The 26,484-nt window shown below is 34.5% G+C and overlaps 2 protein-coding genes and 1 long non-coding RNA gene across 4 annotated transcripts; 1 reads left to right on the top strand and 2 right to left on the bottom strand.

Moving 5' to 3' along the window:
• The first annotated feature begins 5,505 nt into the window (after positions 1-5,505).
• Positions 5,506-7,311, top strand: LOC112052178 (UPF0729 protein AAEL015238). Its single transcript, XM_024091156.2, has one exon. It carries the CDS (start codon positions 5,690-5,692, stop codon positions 5,969-5,971), a length of 282 nt encoding a protein of 93 aa, XP_023946924.1. The 5' UTR covers positions 5,506-5,689; the 3' UTR covers positions 5,972-7,311.
• On the bottom strand, positions 7,226-15,296 carry LOC112052180 (46 kDa FK506-binding nuclear protein). 2 transcript variants are annotated; one of them, XM_052886375.1, is made up of 8 exons: positions 15,127-15,296; positions 13,233-13,466; positions 11,963-12,126; positions 11,422-11,585; positions 10,817-11,054; positions 9,917-10,084; positions 8,869-9,041; positions 7,226-8,083 (listed from the first exon to the last, which is right to left on the bottom strand). In XM_052886375.1, exons 1-8 carry the CDS (start codon positions 15,134-15,136, stop codon positions 8,002-8,004), a joined length of 1,233 nt encoding a protein of 410 aa, XP_052742335.1. In that variant the 5' UTR covers positions 15,137-15,296; the 3' UTR covers positions 7,226-8,001. The 2 variants fall into 2 exon arrangements, with proteins under 2 accessions (XP_052742335.1, XP_023946925.2); XM_024091157.2 differs by having other exon boundaries at positions 13,239-13,466.
• Positions 15,297-15,303: 7 nt separating this feature from the next.
• Positions 15,304-26,116, bottom strand: LOC128198893 (uncharacterized). Its single transcript, XR_008251587.1, has 7 exons — positions 25,445-26,116; positions 22,287-25,147; positions 21,649-21,737; positions 20,763-21,335; positions 20,282-20,370; positions 18,502-18,631; positions 15,304-18,050 (listed from the first exon to the last, which is right to left on the bottom strand). It is a non-coding gene; the product is annotated as an uncharacterized LOC128198893 (long non-coding RNA).
• Between the last annotated feature and the right edge of the window lie 368 nt (positions 26,117-26,484).

Genomic DNA, 26,484 nt, shown 5'->3' with positions numbered 1-26,484 from the left:
CGAGTTGATGTGCGATTTATGCTCACCGGATTTACCAGAAGATAAAACTTTCGAACAATTAGTGAAAATTGTGAAAGATCATTTAGAGCCACAAAGGTCGGAGATCGCAGAGAGACACATGTTTCGCCAGCGGAAACAACAGCAAGGGGAGGCAGTGAGTGATTATTTGAAAAGTTTAAAGCACCTAGCCAAGCATTGCAATTTTTCTAATAACCTAGAGGTAAATCTGCGGGACCAGTTCGTTTCTGGTCTACTCAGTGAAGACATGAGGTCTAGGTTGTTTGCAGAGCGGAACATTGATTATAGGCGAGCAGTCGAACTAGCATTGGCGCTTGAGGCAGCGGAAAGACATGCATTGGAGTCAGCGTCCGGGGCTAGCGCCACTGTTGATCCAGAGGGATTGCATCGCATCAGAAGTGCGCCGGCGCGCGTCGAGCGTGGGCGCACCGCAGCACGGGACCGAGGAGGCGCGAGCGGCGCCAGCGCTCCGGGCCGCGAGGGCTCGCCGCGCGGCTGCTGCTGGCGCTGCGGCCGCGGCCAGCACACAGCGTCCAGGTGCCGGTACAAGTCTTATCGTTGTGACCTTTGTGGAGTTAGGGGTCATCTAAAATCGGTTTGTGTAAATAATAAGTGCAGTGATCAGGGCAGTGATTCAGTTAGACGGCAGAATCCTAAAGGTCAGTTTTTTTTAAATGATTCCGATGACAGTGATATTGGGTTTTATAATATAACGTGCGATAGCAATGATGGCCCGTATTATCTTAATTTAAATGTCGAAAATTCGATTTTGAAATTTGAAATTGATACTGGTAGTAAGATATCAGTCATCTCAGAACATTGTTATAAAAAAAACTTTGCTAACTTATGCTTACAAAAAAAAAATTTAAGGTTAAAATCTTACACAGGCAACATTATTGAACCTCTTGGATATATTACGGTTAATGTTAGTTATCAATCTCGTTCACATAGTTTACCCTTGTTTGTTATTGCGAATGGCGGTCCACCATTACTTGGTCGGACGTGGATAAGATTTTTACATATTAAGGTCACTAATTGTTATAATTTAACTGAGGAATTTTATAATAATAATGCAGTTGAGTCATTAAAGAGAGAATTCCCTGAAGTGTTCGCTGAGGGGCTTGGGACTTTTAAAACTCGCATGAAGTTGCATTTAACTGATAATACTCCAGTATTTGTTAAGGCGCGCCCCCTTCCCCTCGCCCTCCGCACGCCTGTCGAGCGCGAATTGGAGCGGTTACAGCGAGATGACGTAATATACAAGGTAGATCGATCTGATTACGGTACACCTATAGTTCCTATAATAAAAAAAAATGGTGATATCCGTATCTGCGGAGATTATAAAATAACGATTAATCCTTTATTAAAAGATTTCCATTATCCGCTTCCGCAGATCGAAGATATTTTTGCCACCCTTGGAGGTGGTGAACAATTTACTAAGTTGGACCTGTCCCACGCCTATCAGCAAGTCTTATTGACAGAGGACTCGCAACCCATGACTTGTATATCGACACATGTTGGGAATTTTTTTTACAAACGGGTACCATTTGGAATAAAATGTGTTCCAGAATATTTTGAAAAGTTGATTGAGGAAACTTTAAGTGGTTTATCTTCTACCGTAGCATTTCAAGATGACATTTGTGTAACGGGTAAAGATAGGGAAACACATTATAAAAATCTGCGTGCAGTTTTAGCACGGCTAAAAGAAGCGGGGTTGCGAGTCAATTGGTCTAAGTGCGAGTTCTTTAAAAACAGTGTAACATATTTAGGATATAAAATAGATAAGGAGGGCCTACACACTGATAGTAGTAAGATAGAAGCCATGGTCTCGGCACCATCGCCCAAAAATGTAACGCAGTTAAAAGGATTTCTAGGTTTAGTTAATTTTTATAATAAATTTTGTGTAAATATGAGTTCTGTGTTGAAACCTTTATACGATTTACTCAAAAAAAATGTTAAATGGAATTGGAGTCCAGAATGTGAAAGTGCCTTTAATAAAATTAAAAAAGTTCTCAGTAGGTCACCAGTACTAGCTCATTACGACGCCAAGCTCCCTTTGATTTTGTCCGTAGATAGTAGTGCATACGGGATTGGAGCAGTTTTGACTCATCGCTACCCCGATGGCACGGAGCGGCTTCTCAGTTGCGCGTCTCGCACGCTTAACGACGCTGAGCGTAACTATTTGCAACTGGATAAGGAAGCTTTAGCAATCATTTTTGGAGTCAGTAGGCATCATAAATATTTATTTGGACGGCATTTTATTTTACGCAGCGATCACAGGGCATTAAGTTACATTTTTGGCAAAAATAAAGGTATACCACAAACAGCGGCGGGCCGATTACAGCGTTATGCGGTGCGCTTAGCGGCTTATAATTTTGATATTGAATTTATCTCTTCATCGAAAAACTGTTTTGCAGATGCTTTATCTCGTCTACCATTGGTAGAAAACACTACAGTTAAGAATAACTGTCATGATAATAGTAGTTATTTATTTTTCATTGAAGATAAATTTCCTATAACTTTTCATGAAATTAAAAAGGAGACCGTCAAAGATACTGTTCTCAATAAGATAGCTGGTTATTTAAAGTTCGGTTGGCCGGAACAAGTAGCGAAAGAGTATAATCAGTATCATATCAGGCGAGAAAATATATTTTTAGAACAGGGTTGTTTAGTTTGGGGCTACCGAGTAATTATCCCTGCCAGTCTGCGTAGTGCTGTATTGGACGAACTACATGCAGGTCACATGGGTGTCGTCAAGATGAAGCAGTTGGCTAGGAATTATCTTTGGTGGAGCGGCTTAGACGCGGACATCGAGCGTGTGTGTCGCGAGTGTGCGGCGTGCGGCGCCGTGCGCGCGCAGCCGCCGCCCGCGCCGCTGCATGCGTGGGAGTGGCCGACGGAGCCATGGTCACGTTTAAATATTGATTTTTTAGGTCCGTTTCGTAGTAAATTTTATTTAGTTATCGTTGATGCACATTCCAAATGGTTGGAAGTGGAACAGGTATCGAATACCTCGGCGGCAACTGTGATTGGTTGCTTGCGTAAATTGTTTGCACGGTTCGGGTTGTGTAGGTCCATTGTTAGTGATAATGGTGGGGCATTCAATTCAGCTGAATACTTATCATATTTAAATAAGAACGGTATTAAGCGAATTTTAGTAGCTCCATATCACCCGTCTAGCAACGGCGCAGCCGAAAACGCAGTTAAAACTGTTAAGTTAGTTTTAAAAAAGGCAACTATTGAAAATGATGATATAAATAAAGCATTAAGTAGATTTTTATTTACCTATAGAAACACAGAACATTGTACCACGCAAAAGGAACCTTCGGTAGCACTACTGGGACACAGGTTACGCAGTAGGCTAGATTTGCTTCGCCCGAACACCAAAGATATCGTTAACAATAAACAGATCAGCCAGCAAGAGCGTCGCGGTGGTTCTTTACGTGAATTGAAAGCGGGGGACCAAGTACTCGTCCGCAACTATAACGATAAACTAGTTAAATGGAAGGAAGGGGTAGTGGTGGACAGGTCGGGACCCGTCTCGTATGTCGTCAGAACTAACGACGATCACACTGCCAGGAGACACGTAGATCAGTTACTTGATAAAAGCGCTCGAAAATCTAGGTACTCTTTAATGGTTACAGATCAAGAAAGTTTGGGGGATAGTAATAATGTTGAGTTGAATAATCCAGAAAAAGAAAGTCCAGAGAACCCTTTAAGATCACCAACACCCATTAAAGAGACTGAGGCCGAAACATTAAAGGCACCTTCACCTGTTAAAGATTCGCCTAGTAATGTCTGTAGTCCGATTCAACCGAGATTGAGGCGGCGAGTCAGGAAGTTTGTGAAGTTGTAATGTACCTATTACAACATTAGTTGTAATATAGAAACTAATCACTATAAGCTCGTACTTTAATTGTGTGTTATATTTTATGCCTGTATTTTGTATAAAAAACTTGTATTAGAAATATCATTGTATCTTTAGTTTAAGAGAGGAGCACTGTAATGTAGGTAGTATAATAAATGCACAACATTATACATCACTCTGCGATAAACCGTTGTTTTATTCAGTACATTACAAATATAACCCAATAGAATTAATTTGGGCACAAGTAAAGGGAGAAGTTGCGAAGAATAATAATACCTTCAAGATAGCAGATGTCGAAAATCACCTCCACCGAGCCATAGAAAATGTCACACGAGAAGACTGGGCCAAATGTGTTAGGCATGCCGAAGAACTTCAAAACAAAGATTTACAAAAAGCTCTAATTAGAGATCACGCGCCGCTTATAATAAATTTGGCAGAAGACGAAGATTCTGATGATGAAGACTCAGATGAAGATTAATTTTATTTAGTTAATAATTATATAATATGAAATATGTATTATATTAAATCAAATATTGTTAATTTTTTTAATTTTGTGAACAAGATACGATAATAAACTTTACTTATCGATAATATGTCTTTCATTGTTACACCCTTCACTAGACGGCTCCATAAGACCCATAAGTGCAAGCGAGATAGATATAGAGAAATGATTTATGGCCCTAAGACTCAGTTGTTAACGCGCGTACTATAGCAGACGAATTACTTTATAATATAATTTATTTAGATAAGATCGACTTGAATTTATTTAAATTTAATAAGTGTAAATCAAGAAATCAGGTATCTTAGTTGACCATCAAAGCATCATGTGTTACCCATAACACATGGATTACTTACTACTTCGGGACTAGATAGTAAAAAATTTCTAAACATATTTATTAATTAATTTATATTAAACAATAATATTATTTTCAACAGATCAGCATAATTAAATAATAAAACATAATATTACCTACGTATAGAGCAGTGATAGCCCAGTGGATTTGACCTCTGCGTCCGATTCCGGAGAGTGTGGGTCCGAATCCAGTCCGGGGCATGCACCTCCATTTTTTCAGTTATGTGTATTTTAAGAAATTAAACATCACTTGTTTCAAACAAGACTCAACTTGTGAAGGAAAAACATCGAGAGGAAACCTGCATACCAGAGAATTTTCTTAATTCTCTGCGTGTGTGAAGTCTGCCAATCCGCATTGGGCCAGTGTGGAGGGCTAAGGCCTAACCCCTCTCATTCTAAGAGGAGACATGAGCTCAGCAGTGAGCTGAATATGAGTTGATAACGAACGAATAGAACAAAATATAATGATGTTATTATCAAGTATCAAGGTAGTCCCAAGTGGATGACTGAAAACAAGGTTACCCTATGAAAGATAATAAGTGACTATACAGGACTATATATTTTCTACTCTTTTGTGTCGTACTATACGAATACTATCATAAATGTACCGACTCGTAAATCTATAAATACTACCTATTAATTTATAATAATTAGACATAAATTAAAAATTAAACATTCCTCCGAGGAAATTACTAGTGACATTGGCAATGACATAAGTCAGAAGTTACGTGACGCAACAGTGCGTAGGGTAGTGACATTGACATTTGACAAACTAAAAAACGAAAAAAAACTTGTTTTCCATTTCCAATCATTTGCTTTAAGTTGCAACAAAGAGTATTTAATTAATTACTATTTTTACTACGCAAATTAGTATTTAAAATTTATATTACTTTTAAGTTTCACTTTTAAGTACAAACACGTAATTCCTTACGTTCGAAAAAAACGAAAAAATGGTTTGTGTACCGTGTTTCATCATTCCAGTGCTATTATTTTTGTGGCACAAATTCGTTCAGCCTTACGTGCTCCGTTTCTGGAACCCATGGGCTGTGAAGGACGCTGATGGAAATGAGAAGACCGAATTCCCCTTCAAATGTGAAGGTGGTGTCTGCGCCTTTAGAAGGAAACCTGATGGAAATAAGACAGATGCTGTGCAAAAAGATAACCCTGAAGCAGAAGCTCTCCAAAAAGATTCTCTTGAAGTAAAACATGATGGACGACTCAAGTCTGAATAACGTCAGTTACCAAATGTTAAAATTCCAGAGTTGTAATATTTTACTGAGGATTAGCATTGTTTCTATGAGAACCTTGATTTTTTATTAAGTCTTTATTTCCTTATGTTCAAGGTTTTTAGTAAACGACTTTTTATTCTAGTTAAGTATTATATATTGTTGAAAATTTATTTTTCATTTACATTATGGTTATCATGACTATGCAATTAAAAAGAGCTAAGGAGATGTAAAATAATTTATTGTAATTTAACACAAGTGGACTGTGTTTATGGGCAAAACTTTGCAATGTTGAAGTTTAAATATAATGGTCAAATATGGGTAAGATTTGTTTAATTTACCAAAAATGAATGATCACATAAATAATGATCACTTAAATAAATATTTGTCAAGTAATTTTTTCTAAACAATATTGTCTCCTTTAAATTTAATTAGTGCATTTTTATTAACATTAAATAATTGCATTTTAATACACAGTGACAAGACAATATGAAACCAAGTTGATTAATGATTATCCACTAACTACAAAATGCATTTTATGCACAACTCACACTAGTCATCCTTATAAATAAAGTGTGTGCCCACCATAACACTATAATAAATAGTTGATACTAAAATAAAGAAAATATATTTTAAAGTATATCAATGTGCTGATGCACGTTGGGGATCCCAAGGTGCTGGAATGGTGACCCTGCACTAGAGAATGCAGTTTTGGTAGAATGACGTCATCAAGCAGGATGCTGGATGCAGGAGGCTCAGAACCGTGTTGTTTGGAAGTCCCTACAAAAGGCCTATGTCCTAATGTGGATGTCCATCGGCTGATAATGATGATGACTGTAAACATGTGTTTTAGTAAATATACTTATTAGTGATAGATTGAGGGTCATAGCACACCTACCAACTCAGAAAAGATTGACAGTTGGCATCCTTTCACTTTTCATTCATGAGATTGGCAAGGTTTACATTACAATAAGTATGCTGTGACCCTAGTATAGCAATGCCATTGCTGACCTGTTTTGAAGGTCCACTTTTTGCTATAGATTTACATTGCCATTTTTTTTTTCAATTCATCAACAATACTCTGGTATATTCTTTGTTTTAGAGAACCCCTTTCACTACATTCCGTAAGCTACAATTTTGTTAAAAAACATCAAAAAATGTTTCAACTCAAACAAACAATCTTAATTATGAATTTCTATTTTTAATTAAGAAAAGTTTAATCAAGTTCTGTATTAGTTTATTTTTTAGGAAAAAAAACAGTTATTTCACTGGAATATTTATTTTATTTACTTATTGGTAATAACATTTAAAATTTTACAAAGTAATAAAGGTATGTAGCTAGATTATTATATTGTTTTATTTCCTCCCAACTTCTGAATTGGTTGTTGCAATGGATATTTAAAAACAAATGCAGAAAGTAGAATATAATAAAATTATTTAAAAAATCTAGCTAACTACAATCAACAAATCAAAGTTAGGACTCTTAAAATTTTATTACTGGCTGCCTAAATATTGCAATTAAAATATTCTATAGTAAATGAAAAATTAGTCAAAATCAAGTTAATATTTTGATAATCCTGATATCTGATATCTAAAACTTTAGATAATGAAGACTTGAATGAGTGATTAAATTTTAAAATTTGGTCATAAAAACTGTGGAATGAACATAATTATGAATTTATTACTAAAAAAATAGATGGCAAACACTAAGTAGGGAAATAAAAAAATATATAGGTGCATGTTTGAACATTATTAGTTGATGAACATTGCTTGTGCACCAATATGTATTAACTAAATGTCCACCTTACAGAATAATCTTACAATGCTAACTTACAAGTAAACAATTAATATGAAACACTTACAAAAGTAGATAATTATGAATAGTAGGATACATAATTAAAAAAAAATTAATTCTTATTTTGTAAGTACGCCATATTAACTAAGTAGGCGTGCTTTAGCCTGATGGCAATCCAATTAATTATTATCAAACAACTTGTTGCAATGTCTTTGACACAGTAAATTCAATCGTGGTCAGTTTATTTAACATTTTTTAACTCTACTTCAAAGACTAGAGTTGAGTTTGGTGGGATAACTGGCGGGGATCCTTTAGCGCCGTACCTGTGGATTAACAAACCAATATATAGCTAGGAACTAATAATACACACAAGACAGATTATGATAATGTTAAATATGCATGATAGTGACAAAAAACATCATCAAAATTATAACTCTATCAAACTTTTACAGCCTAATTTATCTCATTTTTTTTTTCTTTGGATCTGCTATCGGTGGGTGGTGAGACTTTAGGACGGTTTCTGACAGGAGAGCCATAGCTCTGCCGTCACCTAGTCATCGAGCACGACAGCTCGCTTGAGGCGTTTGATTCGCGGCACTACCACCAATGAGCTAGGGAGGCGATTGGGTTGTTGCATTAGCGTTCCTTTATGCTTTTTGCAGTTATTACTGATTTCCTTACAGGCATTTCAAGGTATTCATTTGGGTTTCATTGTTGCGAGTGAACCAAAGGGCAACCGTGATAGTCCTAAGTATTTTGTATTATTTTGTATCCTTTGGATGCGCATTGCATTTGATTTGCTGCATGTACCCTATAGCTGAATGATCTCGTCATTAATTTTTGTCTGCTAAATCTCGTCATTTCATCAAATTCATCTATTTCAATTAGGCTTACTTTTCAAGCAATTTTGAAATGTCAGATAATACTATAAGATAATGGTGATAAAATTTTGTAAATAAAATGCACTTTATGTTTGCCTTAGATATTGTTAAACGGTGACAAACAAAAAATAACCCTGCCTTTTCTTGGACCAAGATATACTTACAGTTGGAAATCTCGTTATTGTAGACTTTCAATCAAGAAATGGAAAAAAAAATCATGTACTCACGCCATAGCGGGCGGACAGATGATCTTTCTTTTGCCGCCAACCTTCATGCCAGCGACACCAACATCCCAGCCAGAAATCACCTCCTTAGCACCCAGCTTGAACTTGAACCCGGGACCCTTCTGGCAGTTGTCAAACATCTTGTTGTTCTGCTTCAACTTGCCCTCGTAGTACACCTGGGCCAAAGTCAAAATGTTACTAACATACATTTAAATAGATGTTGTTTGTTCATTTAATAGGGATGATGACAGTTTTTTAAATTGTATATAAATTAATAGTATGCTAATAGTATAGCAATTTTGTAAAAGTAACAGGGTATCTGCGATCGTTACTTTCGGAGCTACAGGGATTGAAAGGGTCAGATTTGCAGCGCTGCCGCGGATCCCTGAAAAACGCCCCATACAAAATGGCACGAACTAATGACGTCGTATGTAATGTAATGATCGTTAGATTTGTATGTGCGTTCAAACAAAATTACGAATATCTTTGTTATTTGTGCGTTTATGTTTATAATTCATTTGTTAAAAAATGTCACATTTAATGTAAGGAAGCTAAAACTGTATGAATTTTTATCTAATTACGATAAAAGATTTTTAACACCAAATTGTGCATGAGCTCAGTGGAGTAGCTAAATTCTGATCACTTTTTGCGGTGATTTTGTATGCTCGTAACATATCTATATAGATACACATGCTAATTTGTATCTATCACTCTCTGTCTATAGTATTGTGTTAGACAGGGAGAGATGAAGGTGAAGAGAATACAGAATAGCTAATGCTGATCAACTAGCATACTTAATAAGCAAACTTTTTCAGACGCGCTATAAGCACGCCCCCTTCCACCCGCACCGCAAGTAGCATAAATCGCACAACTGTTGATTCTTGAGCAAGCTCAAAATAAGCATGCTCATTATTAGCATTGTTGCGATACACATGCTAATAAGTAGCAATTGCTTTATGATCCATAAATGTGCCATTTTTTCCTTTTTTTTGTAATCCTTACTTGTGGTAGCTTTAATAATAAAAAAACCTTTTAAAGCTATTCTACTTACCATGACCACTTTGCCAGGCTTAGCCACAGGTCCAGACCCCACTTTCAAGTCTTCAATAGAAACTCCACCACTCAGGGATTTCTTTTCTTTTTTCTCAACTGGTTGTGCGTCCTTCTTTGCTTCACCCTTCTCTTTTTTAGCCTTTTGTTGTTCAGCAGGTTTTTCTTTCTATATAAATGAATTGTTAAAAATAATTATTTTTATTTACATGACAAATAATATGAGTTTCCATTACATTTGTAACCAACTTCAAAAAAAAGAGGAGGTTCTCAATTTGACTTTTTTGATTTGATTTTTTTTAATGTTTGTTACCTTATAACTTCATCATTAATTAACCAATATTGAATTTTTTTTTTGTTACTTTGAAAGAGTCAAAATCGATTCAGTATTTGTATAAAAATGAAAATAAAATAACAAAATTGCCTGTACTGTGACGCTTTCGTTCACTATGTACACACTAAAACAGAAAAATTACACACTAAACTAACTTCAAAATCACAAAAATAACTATAAAGCGAAAAATAACATTGCATGTGGTACCTTCTGATCACTTTGAAGGCGGTGCCAACACAGTGATGCATTAACTCGATTTGTTTAAATCATAGTTTTTAGAAACGTGCCACTGACTTGGCACCACCTTTAAAGGGATCAAAAGGTAGCACATACAATGTTATTTTTTGCTTTTTTGTTAATAATGATTTTGAAGTCTGTTGAACTTTTTGTTAAATAGATTTTATTATTCATCATCCAGCAAAAACAAGATTTTTAACAACAACAGAAGGTAACTTTAATGATGGATGCCATTTATTACAAAAGTTAGCAAAAGCAATTAGATGTGCACAGTTTATCAACAAACAAATTATTAATAGCTCTTTGAACATGATGAAAGTTAATACATACTTTTGCTTTATCAATCCCATTCACTAGAGGTTCGGCCTGCTTCTGTTTTTGTTCTCGCAGCTTCTTCTTCAGTCGTTTCTTCTGTGACTTTGTGAGTTTGGAAGTGTCAACCTCTGTCTCCTCTTTACTGGTGTCCATAGTTGTGTCTGCTTTGTCGGACTCCTCCTCCTCATCATCTTCCTCTTCCTCATCTTCTCCTTCCTCTTCACCCTCTTCATCATCTGACTCTTCTTCCTCACTGGGGCAGTAAAATAACAAACCATAAGTTTTTCTATCTATCATTCATTTATTATAATAAACAACCTGTATTATAAACAATCTCAACCCATCTGTTTAATACATGAATAGTGATAGTCTAATTCAGATCTTAGATTACAATATATATGTTTGGATGTCATTGTAAATTTGACGTTTTATTTTTTTTCACATTCTTCCATTTTAATCCAATAAAAAGACAATTTGGAAATTTTTAATTTGCCTCGTAATATTACAAATGAAAGTGAGAGAGTATATTTGTTTATCGTTTTTAAGCTCTTCAAACAATTACACATTATGAAATGATAATTAATTTAATTTACCTAATAATTCTTGGTTTAGTTACTTACCTATCTGAACCCGCTTCAGCAGATGTGTTGACTTTGAAAGAATCATCATTTTCATCTGTGTCAATGTCCTCTCCCTCTAAAAACTTCTGCAGCTGGTCCACACCATCATCATCAGAATCTGAGCTGTCGGCTGGCTCTTCTTTCTTGGCTGCTTTCTTATCTTGCTGTAAAGGCGAAATTGAAAAAAAAAAACATTGATTACTTGTGCTGTGTGTTTGTAAGAAAATACATTTTATCATAAAAAATACTTAAAACTTCATTAGTAAATAGTTTCAATGTTCTTCCTGGAATTTGTGTTGATTTCTAGATTGACACTGTCTGGTGTCTTTTACAAGGTTTTAGATATCAGCGGTAACATAGAGGCGCTACCGCTGATATCTAAATCATCAACCCGCACGCGCCACTCTTTCACCCGCAGTCGCCTCACGCGACATGAATTTTTTTCTTTTTTTTTAAGCAGAGAGATAACCACAGCTGAATTCCGAGATATCATAAAGATTGCAGACTGTATAGTATAATGTAAAAAAAAAATACTAAATACCTTAGCCTTCTTGCTGGCAGTGCCTTCGATAGCATTGTCTAGTTTCCTTTTGTTCTTAGCGGGGACAAGTGCTGGGGCTTCTTCCTCTTCCTCTTCTTCCTCTGAACCCTCCTCATCCTCATACTCAGGGTCCAGATATCCAGTCAAGTGAACATTGCATTTACCTTTTAAATAAAAACTAAGATCATTACAACATTCTTCAAAGATATTCTTGTATCATAACTAAATCGAAAATATAAACTAAATAAAATAGATGCAACAGTAATGCAATAAATAACGTTTTGAACATAAATTTTCAAGCATCATTTTTCTGTACCTTTACCACTATACTCTGCTGTGCTAAGCGCAAAAGCGATATCTCAGTGACAGCAAGTTTCAAGATAATTGAAGTTATCTGAAAGTAGCTTTAAGGTAAAAGTGAGATAGAAAAAACTTTCTTAACTTTCTTCATTAGATGCATATTTTTCTAAGCTATCCAATGGCACAAAATTCAAATAAATGTAAAAAATCAATTTTTTTTGAGATACCAGTTTTGCGCTTAGCACAGCAGTATAGTAAACTTTACTTTAACTTTAAACCCCTTGAATTTAATGAGTTAAATTTATTAGGAAATTGTCATTATTACATCCAAGGCCCATATTACAATTGTATCTTTTATATGTATATTATTGTCATATTAATGTTAATAAAATTGTTAGCTTGGGTAATACATATACCAACATGTGTTCTACAAGGTGACATGTGTTCTGAACTTTGGTATTATTTATTTGTCACAGGCATAAACAGTTTCAACTATAACATTAAAATATAAAATGAAAAAAATCAAAATAAAGTGTTATAAACTCTAAATTAATTGTTATATCAGACCCAGGTACATTTAGAACCCTTGTAACTTTGAATTTTAAGTTTTCGATTTATCTTAATAACTAGTGGACGCCCGCGACTTCGTCCGCGAGGAATTCAGTTTTTCACAAATCCCGCGGGAACCATGAATTTTTTCCAGGATTTAAAGTAGCCTATGTGTTAATCTAGAGTAAAATCTATTTCCAGTCCAAATTTCAAATCGCTTCAGTAGCCGCAGCGTAAAAGAGGAACAAACATACACAGTTTCACACTTACACACAAACTTTCGCCTTTATAATATTTGTGTGGGTGTGATGTGATATTAGTGTAACCTGACATTTCAAAAGTGCTTGTAAACCAAGCCTAAATGAAATACCTAAATGAATTTTGACTTTATGATTAATTATTGAAAGACACAGAAACTAACCCTTACCATTTGTCAAAAACGAAACATTGTCTCCAGTCTTGAAGTACAGGTCGAGTGGCACCTGGATGTACTTATTCTTCTGCAGTGTGCACACAAGGAAGTTCTTGCCTTCCACCACCACCATCACTTGGCAGGCATCGTTGTCACCCGTAGAGATGTCCAGCGCCGCCTGGGAGATGTGGAACGGCTTCTCCACCACTTGGGTGTACCGTTTGTTTGGTTCCATTATCAGTCCTGTGAATTTTTTTTTATTAGCCATTTTCATTATCAACCCATATTCAGCTCACTGCTGAACTTGAGTCTCCTCTCACAATGAGAGGGATTAGGCCAGTTCACTACACTGGCCCAATGCAGACTTCACACACCTGGACTGGATTCCAACACACCCTCCAGAATCAGAGGCAGAGGTCATATCCACTGGGCTATCACGGCTCTTGTTAGCCATTTTACATACATTTTACACCACCTTCAATTTTTTTTATTTATTTATTTATTAAAAACTACAATACATAAAAATGTGAACTAAACGGACAACCATAAAAATTACAAAGATTTGACTTTGGTGTCCATCTACAAATAAGCTTAAATAATTGCAAGATTTGACTTTGGTGTCCATCTACAAATAAGCTTAAATAATTGCAAAGGAGTGAGCAAGTAAATTACAATTTTACAAAGTGTGGTTCACGTTAATGTGAAATACACTAAGGTTCTAGTCATGAAACATGATCTTTTCAATTTCAAAATTTTAGTCCAACAAAAGTGAATTTTCATATTTCAGAGAAATGGCTTGAAATTATTAGAACAAAACTTGAAATTATTTCTGCTGAAATTGCAACATGTTAAGCTGCATAACTAATATATCCCTTCTAGGAAGTGTGACACTGCTGTTATGAGCATTGTGTTCAGTGAGGACCCAAATTTTGGTGCATACTATATCTTTCAGCTCAGGTCCAGATCTGAGTATTTATTATTATCAGCCTATTTTAACAAAACAGTATAGGGCCAGGCCTATATTCTATAAGACAGGCCCAGATCTGAGTATTACCAGTTTATTTTAACAGAACCCTACAGGGCCAGGTTTATATTCTTATAAGAGAGGGGATATAGAGCTTAGATCCACCACACTCCTCCAAAGCATGCAAGCGGGCAAAGGGAAATAATGTTGTATTAATTATCAACCACTATCAAATGTTAATAGTAAAGACTAGGACCTCTCTTCAAAGCACATGTTTACCCTGTGTGTGTAAGTATCGCCTTCCTGACTCCGAGCTGGGAATTTAAACTGAAAATTTCTTAGAAAGAAAAACAATTCAACACAAAGATGATCTGAGTATTACTACATAATAAAACAAATACAATGAACACAAGAGGCTTATATTGGTTGTTATAGCTATTGAGCCGTCTTTTCCTATCATTAGTCCAGTTAGCATTCCATATTGCTGAGCAAGTTATTGCAAAATAGTTTGAAATTTTGACAGTACAAATAAATTATTAGAAGATTGGTAAAGAAACGTAACATTTCGATATAGATTCTATACAATGACACTTCAAGATGTTAGAGGGATTATAGGACATTTTTTGAATTTCAATGAATTGTGCTGCATGCCCAAATGGTTTTATTAAAATTATGGATCGAAAGCTGTTCGCGTTTATGCATATGTGTAACATTTGACTGTCTACATTGAGATTTTGTACTAACAGTATTTAGGCGTTAGTTAGTGCAACATGTGCAATCCATTATTACAAAACTATTAGTGACTAGTGAATTAGTGATTATATTCAGCAGTAATTATACGTAGAAATTAGTTTTAAAATATGTATAAATGGTTAATTCTGTTTTTTAAAGTGTTTTTATATTAGAACACGTGGTGGTACATGGTTACCGGCAACTTACCCCAAAACATTTTGATGGTTTTTCGGGACGTGCGGACAAAGAAATTGTTTAAGGCTCTAAGAAAAAGAACTAGTCCTCCGATAAGTATTCAATGATTCAGGTAATATGTATTAACTACTTAATATGAACAACCGAAGGCGGCAAATTAAAATCACCACCACTGCACACCAAGGAACATATTTACTCAGGAGAAGAATACCAACCTCATACAAAAAAAGCGGCACTAAAATTACCGCCATCTGTGGAATGCCCCCATTGAAACAATTTGCCAACGCGGGAAATTCAAAGCTAATATATTGTTTTTAAATTTTCACAGTTCAGCTTTTGTAGACGGAATAGCTTTAAAATAAATATTTTTAAAAACCATTTCGATTAATTAATTAATTTAAACAGATATTTATAAACTCTGTCGATTAATTAATTAATTTAAACAGATTTTTAAAAATATTTATTTTAAAACCACTCCGTCCCCAAAAGCTGAACTGTGAAAATATTAAAAACAATATAATAGCACAATATTTTAGTAACAAGTAATTGTATATAATAAATTAAACAATAGAAAGAATAACAGTTTCAAGTTGAAATGTCTTTATTATCAAATAAAAAATCTTATGCACTTAATCAATAACTAAGTAAACATCAGCACCTAAAATGTAATCTACATATATTCATTTTGCTTCTAAAACTAAATTTTATCTTTAAAGTAAAATGAAAACCAAAATAAAAATATATCTATGCATCAATTGGGTGACTTCACTGATATATTTGGGAAAATCAAGTCAATTATGACTTAACCAATTCATACATAAAAATATAGATTGTCGGGATATTTGTACATATGATAAACTATGCAAACGTCACGCAGTTTCACCAGCGTAGTTCTCGTTCCCGTGGGAATACAGAGATAACAATTATGGCCTAATCCATGATTATAATGCTGTAAGAAATTTTTAAATCAGCAAAGTAGTTTCAGAGCCTATTCAATGCAAACAAACAAATAATCAAATTATTCCTCTTTCTAATTAGTATAAATTTCATAAACAATAAAATTATTAGAATTTGGCTAATGAAAGTAGAAACTGAAATCACCCGCCAAATTAGCCCGGAGTAAATTCTCAAAATTATAGTGCAAATATTGGAATAACTGAGTTTAACACTTATAGTATAGGTAATAATGTATTCACAAATAAAAACTAATTTAAGTAAATTATGAAAACGCATGTTTTTTTACTTTGTTTATATGATTTTTAAATTTGGCGGGCAATTTCAGTCTCTACTTTCACTAGCCGAACTTTACAACCTAATGCGATAAAAAATCATAATATTACTTTTAGGCGAATCAATAGAGCATTTACCCTCTACTTCCTCAGAAACAGCTCTGATTTTGATGATTATTTTTGTTCAGTTTGTTTCTTCATATTATTTGACATCAGAAACCTTTTGGAGTGAGGATGGAACGATTTATACTATTCAACAATAGTTATGCTATTTATATAATAAATAATTAAAAAACAAACACTACCGACTTCAAAAACACAAAGTTATGCAGTAAACTAATAAGCTGAAGAAAACATTATAATATTTTCTATCTACTGATTACTTTGAAGCCGGTGCCAATTGTACAATTAATGGGTAGGCAATCAATCGTACAGTTTTTTTCCACCTTAAGGATTCGAATTGTTTTCCGAAATTTATATGGGACCTACTTCGAAATAAACCCTTTACAAAAAGTAAAGAATTTTCAAAATCGGTCCACTCAGTAAAAAGTTACGCATAGTTTAACATTACAATAAATGGGAAAACAATTAATCATCTTCTATTTTCCTACTATTAGGTTTGAAATTGTTTTCCAACATTTTATGAGACTTTTAGGAATATACCCTTTCTATCAAAAAAAGAATAATCAAAATCGAACCACCCAATAAAAAGTTATGCTTGGTTTTACATTAAAATGAATGAGAAAACAATCAATCGCACATTTAGGATTGGAATTGTTTTTTAAAATTTATATGGGAGCTTTACAGTCTATAAAGAATTTACGAAATCGGACCACTTCGTAATAAGTTACGCATAGTTTTACAATACAATTAATGGGAAAATAACCAGTCATCTTCGTTTTTTTTAAATTTATAATGATTTGGGACCATTGTCGGAATATACCCTTTCTATTTAAAACAAAGTTATTCAAATCGGAATTCGAAGACATGCTTGGTTTTAAACTAAAACAATCAAGAATGATCAATCAAAAGAATTATCAAAATCGGACTACTCATGTTAACAGTTATTCTTGGTTTTACATTACGAAAACAGGGGATGATTGATTGTTTAACCATTAATTTTAGTATACAACCAAGTATAACTTTTTATTGAGTGGTCCGATTTTGATAATACTTTTTTATTATAAAGGGTTCATTCCGAAGATAGTCTTTTAAAGATATGAAAAAGCAATTCGAGCCCTATAGCTAGTAAACAATAGATAACTAATTCTCGGCCCATTAATTGGAACATTGGCACCGCCTTCAAAGTGATCAATAGATAGAAAATATTATAATATTTTCTTTCGTTTGTTAGTTTTCTGCATAAGTTTGTATTTTTGAAGTCGGTTGTATTTAAAAAAAAAATATGTATAAATAGCATAGATATTTTTTAACAATTTAAATAATTTCGTCCACCAAAACATTTCTGATTTTTAATAACATAAAAAACATGACTTTAAAAAAAATCATCAAAGTCGGAGCTGTTTCTGAGGACTTCCAGCATATGCTTGTTTTATTTATTATTTGATTCCATTATTTCTTTCATAAAAACGTGACATTTTTCATTATGAGAAGTACAGATATAAAGAGACGAATTTTAGTATTCCAAAGAATCATGGTGCAGGTGCCTGGTCCATTGATTATATTTGTTACATCAATTGTTGTGACCTGTAATAGAAAATTTCATTTAACATGACTTTTTAAAATGCACTGAAAATAAATATTTACATAATTATATATAATAAGAATTCCTATTCTCTTCAGGGACATTTGTGAGATACTACTAGATACACTTAAAGTTTTTAAAAACAAAACTGTAAGTGTATCGAGGAAACATGTAGTTCATTGTTATTAAGCAGGTCAAAACTACCTTGTTGGTTCAGTAGCTAGCCCATGTGTTTTGGATCACGAGATCCTGGTTCTGTCTTTAAGAGATACTGAGTTTTTGCTTCTGCTAACAAATTCTTAGTCTGGAGTTGGGAAGTTGGTGGTGTCACACCCCCGTGCCTCAGAGAGCATGTTAAGCCGTCGAACCCGGTCATTATCATTAACATTTCTGATAGTGATCATTAATCAATCTAATAATATCAACCTAAGCCGAATGAATAAAGCAAGTTACCTTGTGCTATTTTGCAAAAATGCCAGCAGCAACGTGGCTGCAGTAGTGTGGCTCGGGACGGGTACAGCTAGACCTTCATCTTTTATTTCTATCTCATGATATTTAACAATATATCTTCATTTTACAGCACCTGCAATAATAAATCAGAAGTTATACATTTTACATAACTATTATTGCATGCACTGCACCTGCAAAAATAAATAAGAAGTATACGTTTATGGGGTGTAAGGGGGAGGCTAGTACCAGTCAGCCTCTCCAACTGCCAACATCACCTGCACGTGGTGCACCCTGCAGATTGACCGACGAGGCTCTGGCGACCGACTAATGGCGGTTTAACAATTCTGATTCAGCTAGACATCACAAGTACCACAGACCGGTGTCAGGCAGCAGCGATACCGGTGCGAGAAGTCTAGGCCTGCGAATGACCAACCCGCATGCCCAGCGTGGTCATTTATGGGCATTACCTTGCAATGTATAGTACAACACAACAAGATCCATGCAAGAGGCCTATGTCCAGCAGTGGACGTCTATCGGCTGATAAGGTATACATTTTACATAATTATTATTGTTACCAGTTAAAAGGATAATCCCAGAGGATGTTGCTATTTCGTGATCTAAACCAGACATTTTCCTTTAGTATAGTACTTGTAGTGCTTACTGTCCCGTGGGAGACTAACATTCCAAAGGACCACAGTATAAAACTGAATAAATGTTATGACCTAACAACTGAACTAACTAAAATAGCTATATGGTTAGTCTGTACGCCGTAGAGAGGTGCGAGAGGATTACCAGCAAAATCTCTCTATAATTTGCTTAGAGACCTTGGTCTCTCTAGACGTGCAGATTTGGGTTACCAAATTTGGCAGACCTTACTACGCAGGGAGAACAACACGAGCAGAGAAGGGGAGTGTTAATCAATTGTCAAGGAATTCTTTAACCTTACGTCCATTGATCACAAGTCCAAGCTCTGCTCAGCGTTTTTCTCTCTGCCACGTGATGGACACCCACATGGTGAATCCATGAATTGGTAAGATATTCGTCTCAAAAAAATCATGTTGTACACTAAAATAATTTAGTTGAGTAGGGTGAGGCAAGCAACAATGACCGCGTGAAATACAGTTTTTCACAAATCTCCCTTGATTTTTTCAGGAATAAAAGTTAATTTTAGTGAAATTTATCAATAGTTTTTTCAAGTGATTATAATTATATACACAATACTAAAATGCAAACAAGGTCTTTTAAATTTTTTGTCTGTCTGTGTTTCTGTTTCTCTGGGATAATCTTTGGAACGGCTGAACCGATTTTAATTGGACTTTCATTGGAAGATAGAGGAAGTTATTGAGCAATATTTAGGCTACTTTTTATCCCAGAAACATGGTTCCCGCTGGATGTTCAAAAACTGAACATCACACGGTTCAAATCGCGGGCGTCCGCTAGTATTATAATATTGGTTAGCCAATGTGGTTTTGGATAACTAGGTCGTGGCTTCGAATCCTGGGTCAGGCTATCAGATACTGAGTTTTTCTTTCTTCCAAGAAATTTACAGTTCTCAGCCTGGAGTTGGTAAGTTGTTTGTATTACACTCCCGCGCCTCGTCCAGGTCATTATCATTAACATCTGATAGTGATCCACAATGAATTTCACTTTATCTCCCTTAGCTCACCAACCTTTATTGTAGCAGTGTGGTGGGTCTAAGCTCCCTAACCCCTTTTCTATAAGGTCTGGCTCTGTTACACTAGTGTCGTTAAAATAGGCTGATAATGATGATGAAGCAGGTTACCTTGTGCTATATTGCAAACATGCCAGCAGCAACTGTGTGGCTCAGCACTGACTGGCACAGCTAGACCTTCATCTTCTATTTTGCTACACCTGAAAAATTCAACATAAAGAATAAATTTTATGTATTTTCACCAGTTAAAAACAAATGAAAACTAAAATAATTTTATTAAGTGAAAAATGTGAAGAATAGATTATGAAAAAAAACATAGACTCGAATTGATAACCTCCTTCTTTTTTTGAAGTAGGTTAAAAATGTGAAAAAAAATTCAGTTAAATTCTCATCTTGGAGTTGGGAAGCCTTTAATCCCGATTATTATCATTAGCATCAGATAGTGGTTATTAATTAATTGAACATTATCACCCTAAGCCCTCCAACAGCATTGGAGCAGTGTTGTGGGTCTCAGCTCCATAATCACTTTTCTATAAGGCCTGGCCCTGTAATGCCGTAAAAATAGGTTGATAATAACGATGAAGCAGGTTACCTTGTGCTATTTTGCAAACATGCCAGCAGCAACTGTGTGGCTCAGCACTGACTGGCACAGCTAGACCTTCATCTTCTATTTTGCTACACCTGAAAATTTAAACATAAAGAATAAATTTTATGTATTTTCACCAGTTAAAAAACAAATAAAAACTAAAAGAATTTTATTAAGTGAAAAATGTGAAGAATAGATTATGAAAAAAAAAACATAGACTCGAATTGAGAACCTCCTTCTTTTTTTAAAGTAGGTTAAAAATGTGAAAAAAAATTCAGTTAAATTCTCATCTTGGAGTTGGGAAGCCTTTAATCCCGATTATTATCATTAGCATCAGATAGTGGTTATTAATTAATTGAACATTATCACCCTAAGCCCTCCAACAGCAATGGAGCAGTGTGGTGGGTCTCAGCTCCATAATCACTTTTCTATAAGGCCTGGCCCTGTAATGCCGTTAAAATAGGTTGATAATAACGATGAAGCAGGTTACCTTGTGCTATTTTGCAAACATGCCAGCAGCAACTGTGTGGCTCAGCACTGACTGGCACAGCTAGACCTTCATCTTCTATTTTGCTACACCTGAAAAATTAAACATAAAGAATAAATTTTATGTATTTTCACCAGTTAAAAACAAATGAAAACTAAAATAAAAACATAGAAGTCGGTTAAAAATAATTCAGTTAAATTCTCATCTTGGAGTTTGGAAGCCTTCAATCCCGATTATTATCATTAGCATCTGATAGTGGTTATTAATTAATTGAACATTATCACCCTAAGCCCTCCAACAGCATTGGAGCAGTGTGGTGCGTCTCAGCGCCATAATCACTTTTCTATAAGGCCTGGCCCTGTAATGCCGTAAAAATAGGTTGATAATAACGATGAAGCAGGTTACCTTGTGCTATTTTGCAAACATGCCAGCAGCAACTGTGTGGCTCAGCACTGACTGGCACAGCTAGACCTTCATCTTCTATTTTGCTACACCTGAAAATTTAAACATAAAGAATAAATTTTATGTATTTTCACCAGTTAAAAAACAAATAAAAACTAAAAGAATTTTATTAAGTGAAAAATGTGAAGAATAGATTATGAAAAAAAAACATAGACTCGAATTGAGAACCTCCTTCTTTTTTTAAAATCGGTTAAAAATGTAAAAAAAAATTCAGTCAAATTCTCATCTTGGAGTTGGGAAGCCGATAGCAAAATTTCACATATTTTCACCAGTTAAAAACAAACAAAAACTAAAAGAATTTTATTAAGTGAAAAATGTGAAGAATAGATTATGAAAAATGTAAAAAAAAATCAGTTAAATTCTCATCCTGAAGTTGAGAAACCTTTAATCCCGATTATTAACATTAGCATCAGATAGTGGTAATTAATTAATTGAACATTATCACCCTAAGCCCACCAACAGCATTGGAGCAGTGTGGTGGGTCTCAGCTCCATACCTCCTCTACTATATGGAGACAATGATAAATGATGGATGTGTAGGATTAAAATAGCTTCTATGAAACATAACCTATTTTAACATACCTATTGCCTGGTTTCCATCTGTTAATGCTATATTTGCTAAGCATTGTGTGTTAATATTATTTTATTCTATTGTCTTCTTTTAAATTATCTTCTTGAAATTTCTTAGTCTGGCTTGCAAGTAATGCTAAATTTTGGGCTCATTTTTTGTGAGTTTGTTGGTACTGAACTTCTGCGAACATTGTTCATTTTTGAAAGCTTTGATTGCTTTTTGAGACATTGTGTAAATATTTTTTATATTAAAAACCGTCATCATGCGGGTAAAATTCATGTGAAGAAGCAGGATTGCTGAAAGCATTAGGTATATATTTTAATTTTAATACATAATAAACTCTTTTTATTTATCTCTCTCTCTCTCTCTCTCTCTAACTGATTTATTGGTTCAGTGTAACTATCATGAAATTCTGAGTTTGAGTCCTGGGTTGGTCTATGAAATATTGAGCATTTCCTTCTTTCAAGAAACTCACAATAAAAATCTATACTGATATGTATTCAACCCATTTTTAAATTAAATGTCTTAAATGGTGAAGCATAACATTGTGAAGAAACCTGCATAACTGAGAATTTTCTTAATTGTCTAGGTGTGTGAAGTCTGCCAATCCGCATTGGGCCAGCATGGAGGACTAAGGCCTAACCCCTCTCGTCCTGAGAAGTGACTCGTGCTCAACAATGAGCCGAAAATGGGTTGTTAATCTATACTAATATTATAAAGAGGTAAAGTTTGTAAGTTTGTCACATTTTTTAAATGGGGTAATTTTCGGAACTACTGGTCCGATTTCAAAAATTCTTTCACCAGTAGAATGCTACATTATCGGGGAGTGCTATAGGCTATATTTTATATTAGCATGATATATATTCGCCGAGTTAACACAGTTTTTGTCATACAGGTCGGACCGAAAATCCTCTTAAGCAGACTTATTCGCATGCGCTGCCTAAACCATTGTGTAAAATTGAAATTAATGTATGGAGGCTTTATGTATCTTTAAAAGTTCTACAAAAAAGTCCGCGACACCGTATATCTATCTTCTATATATTAGCAGATATAGTACCTTTTGTGTTTTGAAAATTATAAATTTTATATACTTAGGTTTGCGTCATTATTTATGCTACTTAACTTAAATCCTTATCAAAATAAATTATTTAATAATCACAAGGATATTATGGAGATAAGATTTGCCCTTTATACTATGTTAATTAGTTTTGGAGATAATACAAAATTTCTCAAAGACGCAGAAAGTCCGCTACATGACGCCCCGCGCTTTCCATTACGTGGTTCCCGTTTCTGTGTGAATATGGGAATCAAACATAGCCTATGACACTCGCAAATAACGTAACTTTCTATTGATAAAACAATCTTTCAAATCGGTCCAGTAGATCCAAAGATTATAATTTTAGCATAGAAGTCTCTATTTTCCTTTGTCATCGCACCACGCTCATATTTTCTATTTTTTTGTCTGTCTGTTTGCCTTTTTTTTGACCGGGCATCACGCTGATACTACAGAATGAATTCAAACGATACTTAAGACGATTTGAGACCATAATACGTAGAAGGATAATAGGATACTTTTTGTCGTGAAAACAAAATCAGAATTGGGTGAAGTAGGGGTAGAAAGTTTGTACGGAAAGTCCTTAATTTTTTTAGTTACAAGGTATAAGTTATAAAACTTGCAAAATAGAATGTGAAATAGGGGTTGAAAGTTGACATCGATTTTTACGCGGACGAAGTCGCGGGCGTCCGCTAGTATGTATTATAAAGAGGTAAAGTTGGTGGTGTTCTAGCAGGTAAACTCTGGATCTACTGAACCAATTTTGAAAATTCTTTTACCACTAGAAAGCCACGTTATTTCTGAGTATCATAGGCTATATTTTATCCGCGTATTCTCAAACTGCAGAAAGTTGGTTAATATTTATATTAACACATTACACACATCACTAACTAGTCTCAAAGTAAGCTTAGCTTGTGTTATGGGTAGTAAAAGCTCAACTGAATGAGGAATGTTCATAAATAAATTATATATACTTAATATTCTTTATAAACTCCAAGCCCACCAACCAATACTGATGAATGAAGGATTAGTAGGATTAAGTAGCATCTACAGGGTGCTCGGGAGTATTTCCCATAACTCTAGGGTAGCTCCAAGTTCTATAAGGAAAATTAACTTAAAATGTCTAAGGAACATGTGTATTAAAAAACTTTAATAAAAACAAGTCAACCGACTTCAAAAACATACTTACTAAACTAAAAAACGAAAAATAACATTATACTAAGTTCTATATATCATATTATGTTCTAACTGATGATCAGTTTGAAGGTGTGAGTGAACTTAGTATAATATTATTTTTCGCTTTTTAGTTTAGCCAGTATGTTTTATGTTTTTGAAGTTGGTTGAATTTCTTTAATTAAAAATTTTTATTTTTCCATTTTTAGTGAAATCATCCTAGATATTGATCTAGCGCCAAAGGTATGTTGCTATGAGTCGTGATAAAACATTGTATTTGATTGCCTCTGACTTAGAATCAAACTAATTACTACTGTGAACCATCGAGAACAGATTTTTGTACAAAGTAAACTAACATACTCTTCATTAGTCTGCCTAGTGCCTAACATAATTATAAAAACTTGTAATTGTAGTTTCAAATTAACAAATTGTTCTGGTTCATCATTACATAATTATAAACTACTTATTATAGATTCAAAAATAAAACTCAAATTTTACTCTACCTGCCTTTAGTACATATACCTGTGGTTTAATATTGAACTGGTAACAGATACTTTCAAATTAGTTCATGGAATTTGCTTTTCTCAGATGTTTATTTTCATTACCATTTCATAATTAACCTTATGTTGCTCCAGATTAAGCTACCTGTGATAACCAAATGAAAATTTGTTCAGTAGGTCCAGAGAAGTAAACATTCAGACAGCTGCAGGTCAGACAGTTATTTGGGGTGCATTGCATCTACAAACATTACCATAATGTGTAAACCCAGCATAGTTGTATAATTGAGCACGAGTTTCATAAGAATTAGTAGGATTTTATTAATTCCCATATCTTGAGAAGACTACTAAGAAACCTAATTAACTAACTAATGTAATCATTATCTGATCAATAGCTATAATTAAAGTATTTTATTATTAGCTAAAACTTAAAGTAGGTACATACCGGAGACTAAATTTGTAGAATCAAATTTCTGTAATCTCTGTAGGGTCTTCTCTGGATCATCGGCAGGCGAAGAACCACACTCAAAGCATTTTCTTTTGTTCTTCTTCATAGTTATAGAGACACTTGAACTAACAAAGTCTTATTTTTAACATAATGAAAAACCACAACACTCAGATGAAACGCAAAAGACTTATAGATCTTCTCAACATCAAGAATGGCGAGGATATTACACAGCAAAAAGCTTAAATCCAATCCATGAAGAGGTCTTCATAAATATTAACAGGCCGTGGCAAACATTTATTTTATTATTCGTGAATTCGTGTTTTATTTGGTGAAATGACGCCATTTTCATTTTATAACATATTTATTTTTTATTAAGTAATTGGGGTTGCCACACTTCGTTTAGAAAATCTTACCCATACGTTACTAAAACAATATTCAACGAGAGTGTCTCTCTATATTTTTGTAGAAGAAAAGTATTTATTCAGTTATTAAAGTCATATTTAAATCTAAAAATGTATTAGATTTATCAAAATATTATGTCAGGCGTGAGCTACTAACGATAATAATATTGCTACAACTACCAGACGGTAGAACCGTATGGATGATGACACCACAGGTCTAGCCCCCGTAGGTATAACCAAACTTTGTTCGAGAGTTGACCCGGCCTGCTGCACACCACACCACCAGCGAATTCTAAAAAAATTCAAATGGCAGTTGTTTCGTCAGCTACAGCAAGGAACATAGATTATCACAGAATGCAGATTATACCTTTCTATTCTATTCTATCTTTGGCTACAGAGTACAGACTAAATAATTAATGGTTTATGGTAGGTCTTTGATTTTTTGTGGCTTCGTTAGTTATTCTGAGTTCTAGCAGTTTTAATCTCCTACCAAGGAAGTTTTGTTTCGATTAGGGCTACGTTCCACTTAACATTTTTCCCCTTTCTTGCGAGCGTTGCGATCATGAACTAAAGTGGAATTGATTATGGAGTGTTTTGAGCGTTGATGTAAATAATACAATGTTTAATTTTATGCTA

This window comes from Bicyclus anynana, chromosome 17 (assembly GCF_947172395.1).
Source record: "Bicyclus anynana chromosome 17, ilBicAnyn1.1, whole genome shotgun sequence".
NCBI classification, from domain to species: domain Eukaryota; kingdom Metazoa; phylum Arthropoda; class Insecta; order Lepidoptera; family Nymphalidae; genus Bicyclus; species Bicyclus anynana.
Note: the sequence above shows the minus strand (reverse complement) of the source record. Positions and strands in the feature narration are given on the sequence as shown.